Raw genomic sequence first — 21391 nt, 5'->3', positions numbered from 1 at the left:
CACCTTTCTGAATGATCTCTATTATACAACAAAATATTCAAAATGAAGGTGTATTCGTAATTTTAAATCAGACTCAACATGAATTTCTTGACAATGATGAAGGAAAGTGAAGACTTGGTAATTTTTCAACTTAAAATCTCAAGAAACACATATTTTTTACAGATTTAAAGGAATTCATTATAAAATAACATGTATTTCATAATAATTCAGCACTAACTAGAATCTTTTACAAGCTAATTCTTGATAATGGCGAAGAAGTTTTTTTTTATTTGATATGTACCTAGTCGAAATTAAGGTGTCAGAAGTTGTCTTTTGAGTTGTTGCTTGCTCTCTAAATTGTTCTTAAAAAGACTACAAGTTAATTAACAATAAGCAAAGAGTGTTTACTAGAATATGCTTTTAAAACTAAGTGTCTCTTATATTGTTTCGTCCTTGATTACACATTTGCTAATTGCCTCGGATTAATAATTCAAGAACATTAAATTTTATATCACTATTGAACAACCTTAAACTACTTTCCTGAGTTGCGCCACTGGTTAGTAAATTAATTACTTGTTTTCACCTTGAATTATTTAGTGTACTGCCATCTTTGAACGAATGTGATAATCTATATTGATTTTATTTTTCAGTTTGGATACTCAACAAAAGGTTGCTACAACAGTCAATGTCATATTAGACAAATACATATTGTGACCCTCCCCTCCTCACCACACGAGCGTCATCGTGTGTCAAACATTTGTAGATTTAGATTTTGTAATTTGTGAAAGTGGAATTCTTGAATTAGCTCACTGAATAAACAAGTAGTTAATTAATATTGAAAGATGTCTGATTCAGAAAGTAAGAAACTTGCAGATTTAAGAGTTGTCGACTTACGGGTAGAACTGGAGAAAAGAGGATTGGATAGAAATGGCGTTAAACAAGTATTAGTACAACGCTTGAGAGAGGTGAGATATGTCTGCATTATTCTAAAAATAATATTTAATGACCGATTCATTGTTCTTTTATAATACCAAACTTAAGTCCACAAAACCGGAAAATGTCTGCTATGTGAATATATCTTTGAGTAACGTTAATGGAAAATAGATTCGAGATTTATTCAATAACAGAAAATGTATTAATTATAGGGTTATATAGTATTGGGTTACCACCCAAAGGAATAAATATGTATCAAATAATCACTAAGAAAACCCATTGCAGTGTACATAGAAATAGCATACATATATTTTAAGAAGCAATTTCTTCAGTCAATTCCCCTTCTAAATCCTATGTCATTCACAATAGTAGAATCTTAAGTTTTACTAAAATAGAAACCCTCAAGAAATTATTTTACCTATGTCAGTAACTGAATATAACAATACACTACCATGTCAAATTCATATGAGTGTGCTTAAACATTAAGGTTGGCTTGAACCCGTAGAGAAAAATATTCAATTACATGTATGGTGAGACAGATTCTTGTCATAGTCATTTGGTATGTAGTTTCCCAAAGTGGTTGAAGATATATGAAGATTCTGGTCATCAGAAGAGATATACAGTTAGTTAAGTGGGAAAAATTTGTGAAATTTTTCCATGGGTGTTATGGTTGGTTAAAAAATTGCCTTAAATTTGATTATTTTCAAGAGCAATAGATAAAAGTGAAGCGTAAATAGAAGGAAATCTTGAATCTAATGTTAGTCTGGCCAAATATAAATCAAACTCTAATCAGTTCTGTTAAGTTAATTGATTGCAATTTGGTTTGTTAATGATATTAGATAACACCTTGAGAACACAAGATTTCACACTGAATTTCTAATATATTTTTCAGGCTTTAGAAGAGGAAAGTCTAGATCCAGACACACACACCTTTGATCCAAAGAAAAAACAATCAATCAGTGATGGTGGGTTTATGCTCATTTATGATTCTATCACTCATCATTTATCATCTATGACTTATTCTCTACTCAAATAGTATCTGCTCATGTTCCTCCCTCCAATTTGAATAAAAAACACAAAACCAATCACAATGAGCTTAACTATTTTTGTAGAAATTGACTAATTCATCTAACAAAAAACTTAACCATAATGGGTGCAATAATGTTCTACTCATTTCTCCTTATAGCTTTTTTTATAATTTAGATCAATGTTTTCATATATCGCTGAAAACATCACATCTGTCACTTTATTCCCAGGGCATAAAGTTCTTTAGTCTAATTTTAAGTGCAAAGATAGCCAACTTCAAAGTTACTTTTATAAGTTATAGATGTTAGATAACATACTTAAAGCGAGTAAACTGTAACCAGAAAATTAATAAATGAACATCACTTTTAAGTTCTTAGACATTAAACTTCTAATGTAGAGTTATGGACCATATTTGACATAAATCCACCTTAAGTTGCCCAACAATTTTATTTTTAATATCATTATTAATATTCACTTTCCAAGCAGCAAGTGAAGAAACTGAAGATAAGAATAAAAGTAACGTTGCTGAAGAAGAAAACGTGTCAACAGGAGATACAGAAAGAAATATAGAAGCTGAGTCTGAGGTGAAGTTGTGTTTCTGTTCTCTATCAATTACATAATGAGCATTTACATTTTTAGCAAAATAAAGGGAAGGATGAAGCAAAAACTGAATCTCCTGAAGAGGATGAAGAGTCTATTCATCTTACTTTAGATGATGATGAAACTTTACGGGATGTTGAAGTAAGTATCATATTTTTAAATTCTCACTATATAAGCTGTAAGTACTGTTTTATAGACTGAAACTTCAGATAAACCAAAGGAGGACGACATTCCCGAATCAACCAGTGGTGAGTAATATTTCTTAGAGTTGATATATTTGAAAACCTCATTTCTACAATTGTTACCTTTATAAAATCTTTATGCCAGAACTTTTTGTTCTCTGGGTTGTTTATAAATGAAACTAACCGCACATTGGGGGTAATGTGCCAGTAAGACAATTATGAAGATGAGGAAATAACAGAATCAAGATATGTGATACAGAAAAGACTTGGAATATTGAAGATAAGAAGAGTAGGATTAGTACTATAAGCAAACAGGAGAATGCAGTATCCAGAACGTTGCCAGATTTAGAAGTCTTGCATGAAATATGCAATTAGTTTTTAGAATTATTTTGGTGTCGTTAATTGGTATTTGTATTGAAACATATTGGGAGTTGTGCACAGTACAATCTTTTGCTATGTACATATATTGAAAACCTGCAATAATCTTCGAAAGATATCACATCACTTTTGAGCGCTTGTACCCTATGTGGCCAATTTCTTCAAATTTTCACATAAGGATTTTTGCTAGTGGCAGGCATATGACCGGGCGAGTCAATGAGTTGTCGACGGCCCATGGCCTATTAGCAGCCGAAAAAAAAATTACTCCAAAAATGAATCCGGCTTTGTTGGACAAAATGTGAAGCAAAGGAAGCCAGTAATTGCGACATTAAGTTTATTGGCATGTGATGCATATGAAGACGCCAATCTAAGCACACAAAACTCGTTAAAAATGGGATATAGATCCCTCATTTCGAGTCAAAAGACAATGCAGGGTAAAGAAACATTTTTATGAACTTGCCTTAAACTATCAGTCAAAAATTAGAAAAGAAGAGAAACATTTTCATAATTTTTTTATACTAACTTGACCGTAAAGGAGATTTTAAAACAGAAAAAAGTCATGGCTGGAAATCGATTTGATTTAATCGGATTATATGTACCAAACGTTAGTGTCATTTTTGAGCCTACCTATACGAATTATAATTCAGGAAATTGAAAATTATAAAGCAATACTCAATGAGCCGTAAAAACAGTACAAATTAAGCCTATTCCAAGACAAAGGTAAACCCATCCCGGACCGGCATGAATTGCGCCTTATTGCACATATTTCAGATTCTTTGAATGATCCGAGATTGGTTTTTTTACTTTATTGGAATGAAGTTATTCTAAATATTCGAATTATAATTAATATTTTCACCTTTTAAACAAAGTTTGCACGGAAGCCCATTTGCTTCTAGATTCGCCACTGGTTTCTGCAAAAATTTTACTAATGAACCTAATATACCTTGAGTTACAGTGCCCATAAAAATAAATGTAGGGACAACTTGGCTTGTTTACTTAATTGAGTCACTGCTAAATCACGTCGATTTTAATTTCTATAGATGAAAAGAAGACAGGAGGCCAGGATAACAACCAGCAGTCAGGAACAGAAAAACGGCAGAATGGAAACGAAACTAGGTTGGTGCTCCCATAGTTTACATACCTACAAAACTCCATAATGCTGCCTGCATATTGTTTGAGTCATTACAAGGAGAGTTTAAATATGGACTGGAATGTTCTTGGATCAGATATATAGTAAAACTATGTTCAGAGAAGGCAAAAACAGCATTTTTCGAGTAGATTTCAAAAGTAGCAGCGCAGGAACAACAGCAGGATAAGAATTTTCAATAGAAACTTAACACTTCAGTGAAAGAGTGGCAACCACTTCCGATTATTGAATGACGACTGTGGATTTATCAAGATCAGGCGTGTATGCTCTATGACCTCGGAATATTTTTTACATAGTATGTCCTAATATTATAGGGAATTATATTTTAACTGCAGTAATATGTTGAGAGGCCTTAAGGAGTCACCCCATGAAGCAGAAGATGATGAATTTGGTGAATGCTGTTATGCGGTTAAGAACCCCAGATTATATTTTTACTCTCATTGTAATACTCAAACCAAAAGTACAAAGAAATCACGGACTATTAATTGAAGACAATAAAATACGCAAAGAAAAGTCCGGAGATGTTCCTGAAGGATTTTATTTTTTTTTTGCTGGAGGACTTGAAATGTGGTACAAATCTGTTCCTGCTAATAGGAAGATATTGTTGGACTTGTGGATATCTGATAACCAAAAATACGAATATAAAAGGCAGCATTATGTAGGAGTTAATTATGGAGAAAAATAACAATAGTTTAGGATACATAATTATTGGTAAGAGGAGATCCAGAGATATTAATAGGAGTATATTTTAATGGATGTTTTGTTCCTTTCCGTTTGATTTGAAAAAAGAATATTATTAATTATTTAAAATTCGTTCGAGATTCGCAGCTAGTTTATGAAACTCGCACTATTGAACGGAAGAAAAAATTGCCACTACAGTTGACTATGAAAAATTATCTACACGTTTTTCTATCAACCATTTTCCAAGCCTGGTGTCAGTACCGTTTATTTCTTCCGCTGATTATTATTGAAAAGTTTGGGTTCGTTTGAACCAGAAGGTTTTGCCCAGAGTTTAGTGGATTTTGTTTATGATATAACCTTTAAATTCGAATCAACTTCCTTAAAAAAATAAATTAAAAAACTAACTGGCAATTCTCAAAAATGACGCAAAGCTTTACAAGCACTGCTCAATCATTCAAGAATTATCAAGTTCATAAGAATACTTATTAGGGAATCGGGAGAAAAAAGCCAGAAAAAAGTGGACACCAAATCGAACCCGACTGTGGTATGGGTATCTAATGTCGCTCAGAAAACTCGCGCCAGCGAGCTGAAAGCTGCTTTGTCTGCTTGCGGGAGAGTGACTGGAGCCAAAGTAGTAGTAAATGCCCGCTATCCAGGATCCAATTGCTTCGGTTATGTTACAATGGCCAGTATTGAGGATGTTGCGAACGTTATTGCCAAACTCAATAATACCGAACTTAATGGGCAAATGATTAAAATCGAAAAGGTAGTTGTTTCTCTTGTTTTAATCACTCTCAAGTGCAACTAGTCAATTTCTTCTAGTTTAACGATGTCCGAGCAGACCAACTAAGAAATATGGATAAGTCAAAACCGAAGTCTGCAGAAACCGCTGCTGAGAAAAAAGATGAAAGAAAGGCTGGCGAAAAGCAAGACGGCAAAACTGAGAGTGAAAAAGATGGAACAATTTGTGAAAGTAAAGGCCATAATCGATCTAGAGAAAAAGAGTCTTCTGGTAGTTCAAGGGATACAAGCAAACCCAGAGACAACTCTGTAAGAGTCATCTTCAATGAGTTTCGAGAGATATAATTTATCGTATTATATTACAGAAAGATGAAAGATCCTCAGATGGAGGTCGACGAGGAATTCTGACATTTGCCCACATTAAGGTGAATTATTTTGTGTTTTAACACTCAAATTTCGGACTTAATATGTACTTATCAGGATGAACGTGATCGTCAGAAGGTACGGGAAAGGGAACGAAGTCTTCGTGAAAAAACCAGACGGCAACAAGAAGAAATCGCTAGGCAAAGAGAGATTGGTAGACGTCAGCACCAAGAAGCCAAGCGATTAGAGAGGGAGAAGGAAATGTTAAGAATTGAGAAGGAAAGACTTGCCAAGGAAAAAGCAGAATTACGTAAGTTTTAATACGATTTCAGGATAAGTACTAAGTGTTTGTCAAACAGTGAGACTGGAAAGAGAACGTCAACGTTTTGAACGTGAGAAAATAGCCCGCGAGAAAATGGAATTAGAAAAAACCTTGATCCGCTTAGAAGAAGATAGAAGACCAAAACGTCTTGCCCCTTATCGCAATGACGACCGCTATGATGACAGGAAAAGGCAAAATTTAGGCGATAGATTCGCGCCACGAGAAGCTCCTCCACCACCTAGATTCGACCCTCCAAGGTGAGCATCCAACATTGACGTTTGCGATAACATTTCAGTTAATTATTTTGCAGTAAAACCCTTGAATTAATTCCTCCAAAACCATTCGGCCCTCCAAAAGACAGCTATGGAAAACCCAGATCCCACGATGGACCATATCGGGATAAAAGAGGTCGCGATTTCGATGGTGAGTTCTTGACATTGGTAGAAGTATTTTTTATGTAATAAAAAAAATATCTTCTCTAATTAGGTCCTCCAAGGTCGGGTCCGGGAAAATACGATAACAGATCTTATGACAGCCGCGATCAAAGGGGCAGAGAACCACCGCGCCGCGGCAAAGAAAGGTAAGCGATTTTAAAAGCAAAAATAGCATTATTTTTGTTTTTTTTTAATAAAATTATATTTTTAGCTATGGGGGTGACAGAGATAGGAGTCCTCACGGGTATAAAGGTCCAAGCAGAGATAAAAGCGCTATGGGGCCAAGGGATAACCAATATAGTGGTCCAAATGGTATGTGTATTATGTCACTATATTGCCATCGACACATACAGACATATATTTGTTACAGTACAACGATATGATAATAGTGGCAATTGGTCAGGTCCTTCAAAGTCATTCCAAGGGCCCGGTAAAAGTCAATGGGAAAGAGGTGATTGGAAACCTAATCCTTCTCAATCCAACGAAAGGTATATTCAATGTGAGCTTCTCAATATAATTCATATTAATTTGTTTGAAAATGAAGGTGGATGAAGGCAAACACAAATAATAATCCTCAACAATCTCGCCAGTTCTCTAGCAACTCGGGGATGAACATGAATCCAGTGTGCCCACCTCCTCCTGGAATTAACAGTTATGGCAACAACAGATTTGATTACGGGAAGCCTATGAGTTCTGCTATGAGAAAATATTGATTGTGTGGGTGAATTATAGGTTGGGTCTGTAATTGAATTATTTATGTTCAGTGACGTAAGTAACGTTTTGCCCAGTTTTATACTTTATGACTTACAATTTTATTGTTTTATATTGAAGAGTAATAATTAATTTATTATTCTTCACAGTTAGAAATTAAAAGAAATTAATAGAAAAATTTCGCTCTTTATATCTAAGTATACTTAGTGGCTGAATTTGTAAAAGAATAATGAATATATTAATTCAAAAATTACTGATTTTCATTAATTTCAGTGTTTTCCTAGAGGACGCATATTATAATATGTAGGGATGTGTCAATTTGTCTCAGCGTATGCTTATATTAACGGCGCAGATGTAGAGGGTTTATATATTTAAACGCGTACGGTTGTATCTTAACCAATAAAATCCAATAAATCAACCGCATTTATCCAAATCCATGTCTATATAATATACGTAAAATTTTATATACATGAAACATACTTGTAAATAAACGTATTTAAATTATTGCGAAAAAAACTAAAAGTTGAATATTGGTCATAAAATATTTAAATGGCTTGTAATGAAACGTCAAATTGAGATTAAGGCACTTCCTTCGGATAAAGAAATTGAGATTTTTAATTTATTGATGAGCGAAGATTTCCTTCCCATGCGTCTTTCTCGTTCTGTTTTGCTTTCCTTTTTAATTCTAAAATAAAAGAAAATATAAATTATTATTTCATTAAAAAAAAAATTAGTTACCTTTTGCTACCCGCAAGTCTTCTCGCTCCTTCGCGCTTTGTTCCTTACTGACATTACTTCTCGCTCCCAAATGTGACGTGATCAATCGCCGGGCAGTCTGCAAGTTGGTCTGAGGTCTCTTCATAGCAGGTTTAAGGTCAAATTGATTTGCCTTTTCTAAAGCTAGCTTACTAGCTGCTGACATTGGACGGACTTTGATTAGAGAGTTTGAAAGCTCTATGGCTTTTTGTGCTAGAAATGTCATAATTTTTGTTGATGGTTAATATATTAGTTAAAATAAACCTTGTGAAGATGAGCCCAGGACTAAAATTGCATGTGTATCGTCTACCCACTTCACATACATGGCATCACTGCGAATCTCACTAAAAGCAGACATAACGTCTTTGGTTTCTATAGTTGGAGGAAAATCGTATAGTTCCACCATGTGCTCTAATTCCTCTAATTGCTTTGAAGCATATGCTGAATAATCTTCCACAGCTTTAACAATTGTTACATCTGAGCCCACTTTTTGAACAATCTGAAAAAAAAAATTATATTCAATTAGAGAGAAGGAAAATGATGGTCAAATTGAAAAATAATAAACACGTCGTTCTTAAAATTACCTATATGTTTATAAGACAATAATCTTTAATTTTCAGGCTAATTGAGCACTAGCGTAAATAAAATTTTCTCACATTTAATTATCAAATAATTTAAGTAAGTAAGCAACATGTAAATTGTTAAATTAAAATGCTACATTTTCCTCTCACTTGAAAGACCTAATAGTCCATGCCTGCTAAGAGCCAAGCAAATAGCCAATTCAAATAAAAATTTCCCGAAACAACTGAAATGTAAATGTATTTGCTTGACACAATCTCACAAATATTTCATAATTTGACCAATACTAATAATCTCTCTTTAAATATATATATATATATATATATATATGTATATATATCCCTCACCTCTCTAAAAATATCCTCATGCAACTCTCCTTCATCGTTCAATAATTCCTCCCAATTATTAACATTGTCGCTTTTTCCAATATTTAAGGTATCATTGTCATCATCTACATACTTCATAATTGGCCTCGTCTTCCTATTTATGTTTTGTTTGGTCCTTCTCATGATTTCTTTTTCTTGTTCATGTTCGTTCTGCTTATTTTTCTTCTCTACTGCAGCATCACAGAGCCTGTAATATTAATTATAATTGATGCATATATTATGAGAGAGAATCTTTGAATAATTTTACCCAATTTTTGGAGGCTCTTTTCGCTCGTCCAACACGATAACTTGATTGAATTGCTTTGAAATTCTTTCTTGAGTAAAGCTTTCGTTGCTACTGGATTCTTTTTTGGCACATTCTTCATTAATCTTATTATCACAATTAGGCTTCAATTCCTCATTAAGCTCTTTTTGACTAATATTATTCAAAAGAGCTTCAATCTCTCTACTACTGTTTATTGTACTTGTATGTTGATTGATATATTTCTCTAGATATAATTCACTATCAATATCTTCCAGCTAGAATTGGCAGTGTTAAAAAATTCGCAAGTACCTACCAGAGCATAGTAGTAGGCTTACACAATGTAAATGGTTGTCCAATTCCAGTTTAAAATCAGGTACCGAATGGTAACAATGAGAAATATAATTAGCTACGCAGATGAATATATTGTTCCCACATAAACAATATTTATTTTGAAATTTGGTGCCTTCTTCCGATAATATTTTGTGTTCCCTAAAGTCCAAAACATCATGAAATAACACACCTATTCGCTTATACTGGGACATTCTCTACAAAAAAATTAAAAACAGTTCATTTTTAATACATCAAATATTCGTTATTAGCACCTTTAAGAACGCCTCTGCTTTATTTAGAACCGTTTTGTTTTCACAATTTGTGGCATCAAGAAGTATTTGGTTTTTTTGCTCCAAACATTTAATCCAGTGAAATGAGTGTTTTTTTCTTTCTATACTAAACATAAGTAATTTTGCATTAGGAAATACTTCTTTAAACAGAAATAATTTTGAACAATTGCAGTTAAAAAGAGGGAACGGGTACGCCACATCTAGATAATAGTCTATATAATCTGTCCAGTAGCAAGTTTCTTCTATGGCTTCCTCTTCGTAAGTCTCTGCACCATTTATCACACTTATGTCTGTATGAAGACACTCCTGGTTTCTAGCTGATGCTCTCCCTTTTTCGTTACTCGGGCAATTTTTAACCTGACATTCATCTTTATTAGGTTTTTGATGTTGATTAGCTACATTTGGCCTTGACTTCCTTTGAGCAGGTGGAACATACAACTGAATAGCTGGTCTTTTTTTCTTTGTTGTATTGCCGCTGTGTTCACTCATTTGGGAATGTGTTAAGTTCTTTTTCAAATCCTCATCAGATGGACTGGGCCTAAAAAAAGAAATCTTTACACTCACCTTATGAAACTCCACGAAAGTCACTATGTCTGAATCTTACAAAAAATATTTCTTATGACATATTCCAACCGACTTCGCACTGCCACTGCCCAATGATATAACAGCAAGATCGCACAATTTGGCCTGGTACTTAACCAATCTTAGATAATTTGGACTGAGTGCCGGAAAGACTAGAACGCTGAAAGTAATAATAATGAAAGTAAAATCTTGCGACTGCCGCAACGTTGCCAGCCTAAGCAAAATAACTTTTACTCTTTACCATATCATCGAAAACGGAAATTTATTCTGTAAGGAATCATTTGTTCCAATTAGAAAACCATCAAACCATCATTATCGCATTTGCGGGTAATTTTTCAATTTAACTGAAAGTTCTGCGCCTGAAAATGTTTTTACATTTTTTGCTATTTTGGGGTTACTTTACATTAGCCTCTTAGCATAAGTAATCAATACAATATATATTTTTTAGTCTTGGAGATTTTATATGATTTGCTAGACGTTTCCCTAAATTCCAGTTCAAGTAATATAATACATGCAACGTATTTTTGAACCGTTCGATTAAATTATACCCACTTTTTCACTTCTGCGATAAAAACCTGTTTGTTCCTGCTTGTTTCAAGGTTTATCAATTTAATGCTAATAACCAATAGTTAGGCAAAAAGATGACGAAAAGTAGAGGATGTATTCTGTCCAACCCATGATAAAATCTTTAATAAAAACTCCACAGACAATGCGGCAACGCGGGTTTTGTTTTACATAATCAAACGTTATGCTGTAACTTTCACCATCGATTAATTGGAATTCCAGTTCCTTTTTCCTTGTTACAATGTAACTTAATGGGCGTTATTAAATAATTTTGATGCGGTGTTATATGTAACGTTTAATCTTGAAGCAAAGAAGCAAGATTTTCTACTGAATGGCAACAATTAACTAGATCAATGCCACTTTTTATGTATGATGTAAAGGAAATTTAATTGATTTTTTAATTCTTAACATTCCTTTCATCAGGAAGGTTGGGGTTAGACAGGTAGGGACTTCCGAGAGGAAAGATGCGGTTGCAGGCCACACTACAAATGAAACGTCTACAAAAATGAATTTCAGTCAAATATGTATTTATTATATATTTACTACTATACGATGTTTTCAATTTAACATGATACACATGGGATTCTTATGGTTTAGGCATCTGACAGAAAATATATTAAGGCGATCTTAGATTCTTGTTTGGCAAACATAAAAGCAACTTTTTGCTAATTTAATCCTCCTCATAGCTCTAACTGTTTTACATACCCTCATGCACACCATATTAAAGTGCATACACTAGATACAAGTTATGACAAGTATGGTGAAATCCTGCGAAGTTTCTGCATCACTACAGTTAGTTTTGAGTTATAAGACGATATAACTAGTTAGATCGTCAATGAATGTTAGAACGTTCTATATCAAGAAAAATAAATCACTATAAACCCAATAGGTCATTTATGTTTCTGTATCTAAATTTATACATTATCGACTATACTAGGCAAGTTCATCCCAAAACTTCTACTTGATAGATTATTGCCAGGAGAAAATTCATGGAATTGATATTCCACATGAGTGAATTTTATTGGATTGGTGCAAATAAGAAAGTAACTGCTATATGCTATCATACAGACTATATTTACATGATTAAACTTATCTTCTTTGCCCAATATATATGTATGTGAAAATCCCATATTTCTGATTATCTTTACTGTTTGTTATTTTTACATACATTATTTGGGTAAAAATCAGATTAATTAAATGTGAAAGGATGCTGAATAACCTCTATATAAACCTTTAAAATGACCTTTAGAATACTTTTAAGTTATTCTTGAACCACTTATATTTGCCTTGTGAGTGATTGAAGGTCAAATGTTAAGGTGTTTTATTATTCAGGACCACTTGGAATTCTAAAAAAATATGTATTTTTTTAATTTCATGTTATCACATCTAAAATAAAATCAAAATTAATCAAAATTAATTGATGAGGAAACTGACCAAAATTTGATGAAACATCAAGAGAGATGAAATTTAGGTAATAGATTAAAGAACTTTTGAGACAATTTACTGTGGTATTAAGTACTACCTATTATATAATATAAATATATAATTTTAGAGCTTCATTTGCAGTAGGTCCAGCACAATAAAATAAAAACCTAATTTTTCCTCAACTTTTAACATCCTGGCTTAAAACTTTTTTTCAAATAATATAAGTGAAGGGTAGCCAACTTAGCATTTTATTTGATATGTATACCATGTTATACTGCTAGTGGAAAGTGTAGTTGTAGCATAAAGTTTCTTGAATATATTGAAAGGCTTCTAAGAGGGCTAGAAAATCTGACCAATACTTATACCAATTATAGGTACAGGAAGTAATTTGGAATATTTTGAAACTTATGGATAAAACATTGACAATATGAATCAATGATTTTAACAAATGTTGGTTAATAATACTTTATAAATCAATCTGGATTATAAAGATTTTAATTCAATAAAGAATTTATGGATAATGCTGCCATGTGCTTCTTAACAGTGTGTTGTGTTAGTTGGCATAACAAATTAGAAAATCTACTTACCAACATTTACTCTTCTCATCAATAATCGGTTGCAAATCTTCATTGACACATTCAACAAAATCTCTATCATAAACAATTCTGTTAAACTTAATAGATAATCGACTCAAAACTTCATCAATGCCTACGCTAGTCATATCATTATTACGTTAAAGTAGACATCTTTTCACTGTAATTAAATACAAACACTTGAAGTAGACATTATGCAAATATTACACCATTTAAGTAGGCATTTTTACGCCGTTTCTTTCGCTGACATTCACCTCTCACTATCGGAATTTGAGTGGATCACGCTTGGTCGACCGGACATGCGTTAACTCCTTCTTATTGTCTGTCATGCGTCAGATCATAGACAGGAGAGTTCAATCTACAGACCGAACGTTTACAGGAAGATTTTCTCTCCTTTTTTAATTCATGCAAGACCGAAAGATCCGGAAATCGGAAGGGACACTCTGCGATACTTGTTTTGCCATGAAGGGTGCTATGAGGGCCGATTCTGTAGGACATGTGCCCATGAAAACAAAAATTTTGTCCAATGAAATTGACATATTTTTTTGAGATATTAATATGAAAACATTTTTTTTGTCACTCTTACATATTCCTATAGAACGGGGATGCGATAACCATGAAATTAACATCACATGGCGCCTGTGTGCTTTTATTTCAACATTGTCCACTATTTATGACTAGGTCAAAAAGTTATTTAAGTTCGGGAATTGCATAGCTCTGCAAAAATGAGAATATATCAGTGCGCACCCGCCACGTTTAGAAATTGGTCTATAGCGCATATTCAAACCACACCCTAATTTTCATTGTCATGATGTCAATTATTATTTTCTGCGGCACATTTAAACCACATTACACCAAGGGTTTCTACTTTTTAAGGCATAAAAACTACACAGCTTCGTTGTTTGTTGTGCCAGCATTCTATGAAGGCAATATACTTATTTAAAACTATTTTTGACTAAAACTTCTTATCATAAGTAATACGTTTATTAATGTCAAAAGTGCCACAAACCAAATATTTTTATAAAATTATTTAAATTTATTGTTGTTTAACTGGAAATATACAATTCGGCTTTTTTTTAACGCGCAACAAGGGATTTTACGTGATTAACTTAAAAATTTTAACTAGTACAAGCCTATGTTGCACGAAAAAATACAGTGCATGCATGTACATGCTTTTAGCGGAGAATAATAATGAAAGACAACTTATTAGTTATCTTTCATTATTATTATATGTTAAAATGAACCGTTCTCCGGTCTTAAAAAGCGCATTTCAAAAATTCAAGTAGGAAGCAGCCGAACGTTCCATTTGTTTAGTGTTTGAATTTTTGAAACTCTTGCTTACAAAGAGAAATTTCAGAATTTTACCCTTCACATTTTGGAGTTTTACGTTATATATATGTAATAAAATAAGTTTATTCATTTTTTTAAATTTTATTCCTTAATAAAACAAAAAAAAATGAAAAAACTTTAAAATTCCAAAAATGAAAAAGAAAGAATCAATCCTTATTAATCCTTTTTGATAGCCGCTTGCTTAGCTTGGTGAGCCTGTAATACGGCAACAGCTTCTTCCACTTTGTTCTTCAGGGATTCGTTGTGTTCCAACATGTGCAACAACTCTGTGTTGTCAATTTCTAATAACATACCTGTAACCAACAAATAATATATACCCGACAATTTCCGAAAGAAGCTTTAAACCCTACCTGTAATCTTGCCTGCCAAGTCAGGATACATGCGCTGAATCAATGGGAATAGGCGCTCTCCCAACATTTGCTTCTGTTCATGTGGTGGAGCAGCTGCTAACATGGTAGCAGTAAGGGGTTCTTGGCCTTGGATGTGCACAGCTTGCTGAACTGGAGCAGCAGGCAAAGTTCCCATGGCTTGTGGCGGGTTTCGCATGTTCGCAGTGTACTTGAAACCTGTAGGACAATTTTCAAGCACGTTACGGCGGCTTCCTGCTGCGGCAGCAACAACTGTTTGCCCTGAAAGTGAATGTCCTTGCAAATTTACAGGAGGCTGGGCTATAATTAGATATATCGATGCTTCCCTCCTCCAATTCGCTTAGGGGTATCTGAAGGTTTTTTTTTAATAACATTTCTTTGCTAATATTGTTATACCCCCATGCGTATTATCGATATATCGGTATGTTTAAACCTTATTCTTACCTGTAATCGGTCTCGGAACGTTAATGTTACTACGCATACCCATAGTTTGATTTGGTGGCCGAGTAGTTGCCCTGAATGTGTTCGGCATACTAGCGTATGCGGTGGCTCCCCCTTGGGCACCTGGTCTAACAGGTGTTTGAGCAGGCCACCTTGGGTTAGTTCTGATGGGAGCCATTTGAGTACCTGCATAGAACCTTTGGGGAGCAGGAATAGTGGGCACAAAGTAACCGGTTGAAGCTCCAGGCTGTATGAATTGTCCCATTTGATGCATTCGCATATTTGCCATGCGCTGCATGTACTGAGAGGTCAAATGTGCTTTCCTATCCTCCTTTCTTTGAGCCAAAGCTACATACAGTGGCTTAGAACCGACAATACGTCCGTTCATTTCAGTTACAGCTTTAGTAGCCTCTTCGGGCGAAGAAAAGCATACGAAACCGAATCCCTTGCTACGCCCTTCTTCCATCATTACTTTAGCAGAAGTTATGGTTCCGAATGGAGCGAATTCTTTACGTAAACGTTCGTCGTCAATGGTGTCGTCCAAATTTTTAACATATAAGTTTACACCTTGGTAGCGGTTTAAACGTTCCATTTTCAAGGCTTCGAAACGTCGTTTCAATTCTTGCTGACGTTCTGCTTTCTTCTGAGCACGACCAACATAGAGAGGTTTTCCTTCAACTATCTCCTTTCCTATAAAGAAGACATGGAAAGAATGTATGATATAAGGATTTCCCATTTGTTCATATAAGAACAATAATTCCTTTTTTATAGTCTCAAAAAAAAATTAACATTAAAGCTTGAGATTGTTATAATACTATTATAGTAGAAAAAATCAAGGATCATATAAAATTAGCTTTAGAATGAATTAACTTACCATTAAGGGCTTCAACTGCAGCTTCAGCGGCCTCAGGGCTCTCAAAAGCTACAAAGCCAAATCCCTTTGACTTTCCATCATCCTTGCTCATTATCTTGTAGCTGGTAATCTTCCCATACTTCTCAAACATATTTCGCAACTGTTCTTCCGTCAAATCTTCACCAAAGTTCTTTACATAAACATTAGTGAACAGTTTTGCCTTCTCTCCAAGTTCCTTTTCCCTTTCCTTCCTTGGGATAAAGCGGCCAACATAGACTTTTTTGCCGTTCAACAACATTCCATTCACTTTTTCAATAGATTTGTTTGCAGCTTCTTCTGTTTCAAAATGAACAAAACCGTAGCCCTTGCTGCTGCCATTCTCATCCTGGGCTACCTTGCAACTTAAAATGTTTCCAAAAGCAGAAAAAGTGTCATACATAGCTTTGTTATCAATGGAACGGTCCAAATTTTTAATGAAAACATTGCCAACTCCTGATTTTCTCAAAGAAGGATCGCGTTGTGACCACATGATACGAATGGGTCTTCCCTTGATTAAATCAAAATTCATTGTATCCAGAGCTCTTTCAGCTGAAATGAAGTAATTTATTTATATTAATTGCAATAGAATATTTATTATCTATTACATAATTAAATGGTTAAAAGAAGGTGTAATTTGCAAGCAGTCTTATAATAGAGGAAGAAAGGACAGCAAAAATTCATCGTCACAAATAAAGTTTATTTCTGTGCCATGAGCAGCTTGAGCACTACTAGTAGATCTCAGTAAGCACTGGGAAACTGATCAAAACTGTATGTGAAAGGATCTCACTTGCCATTTTTATGTTTAATGATATTTAAAATATATAAATATATATTTTTTGGCAGTATTGAAGAGATTCCCGTAGTAACTGATAGTTTTTATTACAGAATATAAAAGAACAGCTTGCTATTCTTTCCTTCATTGACTAATCCATAATATCAATTGAATAACTCATTATGTAGTAAATAAACATATTGATATTTAATTTCATAATTTTGGTATCAACTTTCTTATAGCAGCATTAAGCATGTTAAAGAATTAGGAATGTAAAATTTTTATTTGCATTGATGGAAAAACACATCAATATAAGCATGTATGATAAATATTTAGATTACTTATTTACTTTTTTACATTTTGAATTTTTGACTTAGGACATAAAACTATTTGCCATTATATGTAAAAAGACAGGTGCATGATTCTCATCTCAAAATCTTAGATATCTGACTAGTGTTTTATAGAACCCAGTTTATCACGTTTTGAAAAAGTTGAACCATGCTCTTCTAATCAAAATCAAGTTTACTCACAGGATAACTTGATTCTACAAAAAATTAGGGCACATGTGTGTTCAGCTGAGGGTATGATTGTGTAATTAAAACCATTTAAAATGTAATCTCAAGTATTTCACTTTGTCTGTGAATGAAATAAATTATATGTGAACTTATACTGAGAGCCCCTCCCTTTAAATAGACATGCTTGGGCCTCATTTTCTCCTACCAAGTCAAGGTCAAACGTGTGCAAGGCCAAGCCCCGCTTGTCTCAGAATTTATTTCTAAATGTATTTTTAAGGTTATTTGCTCAGGGGCATGAAACTTATAATAATTTTTCTGTACACACAAATCAGAAGGTATTATCATAAAATGATTCATGAATGTTAGCATGGTATTTTCCTAACCTGAAACAATGAACTTTTGGAATTGAATGCTTGGGGAACATGTGACTGGTCTGAAAAACACTACAGAAAGCAATAATTCAAGAGAAACCATTGCTCATAAATGGAATGTGGCATAAATAAACGTGATAAGAGTCGATTATACCCATTGGACGAGTTGAAAAGTGATTGTAGACCATGTGGATCTCAGGGTAATTTACATAGAACAAAGAGGTTAACTACAGGTTTTACCATATGGAAACTTACCATCGGCAGGTTGTTGAAAATTCACGTACGCATACCCCAGGGACCTACGTGTTATCAAATCACGACAAACGCGAATGGATAAAACGGGACCAGCAGTGGAAAATTTATCAAATAGCATGGCCTCAGTAATATCGGAATGCAAGTCCCCGACGTACAAGGACGCCATGGGGTAATTTGGGGCCCCTTGATTCATTTTTCGAATCGTTGGTGGTTTTAAACACGGCGAATATCACGACACAATTTACACAAAATTAAAAACGTTTCGGTAACATACAAATCGAAATGAATGAGTGTTTGCTTTAGTTTTCCACTGTTTTTCGATTTTTATTGGATTTTTGTAATTTTTATGTTTTTTATTTTTTTTGGAGGATTTTTTGAGCGATTTTTAAATTTTTTTGGTATTTTTTGAATGAGTTATTTCACCGTGGCAGTGTGGTTGTGTGTCGTTGAAACACGGACACAACCACTTTCACTCACCACTACGTATAACAAAATGGAACGCGAAAAGCGGAATAGCTGAAACGTGGATTGCCCACTTATAGTGGATTCACTTTTTGAGTACGCATGCTCAGGGTTAAAGTTTGAAGTAGTTAACCAGTTGTACTATTCAGGATGCGTTCACCATCACTATCTGTTCGAGTTTGAATTACAAGTAGCAGTTTATACTAACTTCAACTAACACAGGAATAAATATGGAAATAAAATAAAAAAATTAAGAGTTTATTGCAAATATTTCAGTACTTGGTTTGCAAGATATCGTGAAGCAAACGGCAAGCTGTTTTTCAGTTTGAATTCCAATTATCCTATCGATACGGTGCAGAGTGAGTGTGGAAGAGGTTTCTTGTTCCAAGTACTCGCTGTTCGTTATCTTTACCCCTCATTACAAATGTTATTTGTCAATGTGACTTGTCTTGTCAACATTTCGACATATGGCGGTAAAGCGAAAAATTAAAAAAGGAAATTGTTGGGAAATAGAAATAATGTTTCTTTTACAATATTTTTGTATTTTTTGCCTTAAAAGAATGGAAAGATCAGGTAAGGAATAGTAATTTCTATTAATTTATTTTAGGATATTAAATATGTGCTGTAATTTTATTATAAAAAAGTTTTAAAACATTTGAAAAGTTCTTAATAAAAGTTTTGTTTTTAAAATCTTGTTGTCATCAAGAGAATTTCGTAAAAATAGTTAAAAACGATACTCTAGAATTGTATAAAAGACACTGCGACATGTAAATAATCAGCAAATAATGTTTTCCAATAAACTGCTAACTGCTACTTCTATGAGATAATGTTCATTATATATCCAAATTTTTCTTCAAAAATTGAGCTAGACTAGAACATACTTTGAAAAAAATTTTAAGTTTTAGATATGATTTGTTGGCGTGAAGTACTGATTACCAGTTTATGAAAGAAGGCTGATGTTATATTTTTAATCAGTAATCAGTTGGATTAAAATTTGCATTTGAAACTTATTCAGATATATTTGAATTTTAGACATCTTACTTGAACACCTTGAAGTGATTGTCTTTTCTCTGTTCATTATTTTCAAGTGTCCTAACAGTCATTATTACAACATTGTGATATTTAGAGTGACCTCGACTACTGCACAACAGCATTTCATACTCTTAAATACAAACCTCTTTCATTACACCTTATTGATGCTAGATTACTTTAATGGTGATTGATCATTGAGATCCCAAATTGCCAAATGCATAATTTTATTTTACAATTGAGAAGTGGAGACTTAATTTAAAAAATTATTTTTATTGCCCACCTATACTGTACATGCAAATTTATTATCTACTAAAACTGATAACAAGAATGGAGATTTAGTTTAGATAAGGTAATAAAAATTGATAAACTGGGGCAGAGTATTTCGTCGCTATCTTGGTGTCAATGAAAATTACCTCCCAGAGAAGTTACCAGTATTTTGATTTATTGGCCACAAAACAATAGCCCTTTGTACCAAGCAATTTTAAAGTACGTTACTTTGAACTAAAAAGAATCAGTAACCTATGAAAATCTAGTTTGAGAAATAACAACTAATGTTTGCTTAAATATTTTTTTTCTTTCTGAGGGTAAATTGTTATTGAATAGTCAAAGTTACTTCCCTTAAATTGGACCACTGCCCTAAATATTAAAGGGATAAATCTCAGCATAGATGATATTTTTAAATTGTTGTTTACCTGGGTCTACTTTCCGTTTGCGCATGTTTCTGTGAAAGCAAACCAAACAAACAATAAAGGAGGTTAACCAGATCGCGTTTAGGCAATTTGGAACTTGACTCTTTGACTCTACTAGTAGTTCAGTTCAACCTTGTACTTGTTCAGTGAATAAACATATCACGAATGGCCAATACTTTATGAAAGGTTTTATTAAAAACAGTAAGTTGAGGTGGTAACAGTAATGCAATGGTAAACATTTTAATTCTGGAGTAAATGAAATAAGTACCCCATCAGATTTATAATTTACGTTTAATCGATCGGGAACACAATTTCGTATCTTATGCATAGGTGTATGCCAAACATTGAATTCGCATTTGGGTCTAATGGCGGCTCTCGCACAGTACGAATGATCACATTTTTGCACTTAAAGAAAGTAAGTTTGTGTGTGTGAAAACAAATTGGGATTAAGAACGTGAAATGTTTAAGTAGTATGCGTAAATGTTTAAGTGTTAATTGTCGTAGAAAATTATGCATTCCGATCTGCGCCTTCCTTTACAGTATCAGATACTAATTTTAGGCCTTTAGTACATGACTATTTTACTATATTTTGACCATTCTGGTCTAGAAAATACATAATTAATTTCTGTCAAATTTCAGATAAAAAACGATCCAACATAGCAACTGTAAGACATTATAAGTAATTCAGCAATAAAAAGCAAACCTCTTGTATAGATGTATCAACAAGTATACAAAAAAGTTTCAGTTGAAGCATTGTATTGCAATCACTTTTTAATAAAATTGTTTAATTCGACATTCTTTATGTTTTATAATAATGTTTTTCTGAAAATTTATCATTAAATTAATTTTATTGGTAGGAATTCGAGAATCTATCGTGATATTCATATTTAATTTGAGAACTGGTAAGTAGATAACTGGGATTAATGCATAAATAATTTAAATCTATCTACACTTTCCGTTTATAGGTAGCTTCTAATTTAATGTAAATTTTTGCTGTA

General features: G+C 33.5%; 3 protein-coding genes across 3 annotated transcripts; 1 reads left to right on the top strand and 2 right to left on the bottom strand.

Moving 5' to 3' along the window:
* The first annotated feature begins 691 nt into the window (after positions 1-691).
* On the top strand, positions 692-7750 carry LOC136350738 (SAFB-like transcription modulator). The gene is made up of 16 exons (XM_066302767.1): positions 692-944; positions 1805-1877; positions 2425-2522; positions 2578-2679; positions 2735-2786; positions 4139-4214; positions 5416-5692; positions 5749-5976; positions 6033-6092; positions 6148-6340; positions 6390-6609; positions 6663-6775; positions 6839-6932; positions 6998-7098; positions 7157-7274; positions 7331-7750. Exons 1-16 carry the CDS (start codon positions 822-824, stop codon positions 7497-7499), a joined length of 2097 nt encoding a protein of 698 aa, XP_066158864.1. The 5' UTR covers positions 692-821; the 3' UTR covers positions 7500-7750.
* Positions 7751-7920: 170 nt separating this feature from the next.
* Positions 7921-13534, bottom strand: LOC136350739 (uncharacterized). The gene is made up of 9 exons (XM_066302768.1): positions 13241-13534; positions 10687-10824; positions 10065-10620; positions 9798-10007; positions 9466-9737; positions 9180-9405; positions 8518-8752; positions 8236-8466; positions 7921-8182 (listed from the first exon to the last, which is right to left on the bottom strand). Exons 1-9 carry the CDS (start codon positions 13372-13374, stop codon positions 8112-8114), a joined length of 2073 nt encoding a protein of 690 aa, XP_066158865.1. The 5' UTR covers positions 13375-13534; the 3' UTR covers positions 7921-8111.
* Positions 13535-14208: 674 nt separating this feature from the next.
* pAbp (poly(A) binding protein) lies at positions 14209-18728 on the bottom strand. Its single transcript, XM_066302769.1, has 5 exons — positions 18211-18728; positions 16280-16846; positions 15409-16095; positions 14947-15225; positions 14209-14889 (listed from the first exon to the last, which is right to left on the bottom strand). Exons 1-5 carry the CDS (start codon positions 18401-18403, stop codon positions 14753-14755), a joined length of 1863 nt encoding a protein of 620 aa, XP_066158866.1. The 5' UTR covers positions 18404-18728; the 3' UTR covers positions 14209-14752.
* Between the last annotated feature and the right edge of the window lie 2663 nt (positions 18729-21391).

This window comes from Euwallacea fornicatus, chromosome 3 (assembly GCF_040115645.1).
Source record: "Euwallacea fornicatus isolate EFF26 chromosome 3, ASM4011564v1, whole genome shotgun sequence".
NCBI lineage: Eukaryota > Metazoa > Arthropoda > Insecta > Coleoptera > Curculionidae > Euwallacea > Euwallacea fornicatus.
The sequence above is the reverse complement of the archived record's forward strand: the minus strand, read 5'-3'. Positions and strand labels throughout refer to the sequence as shown.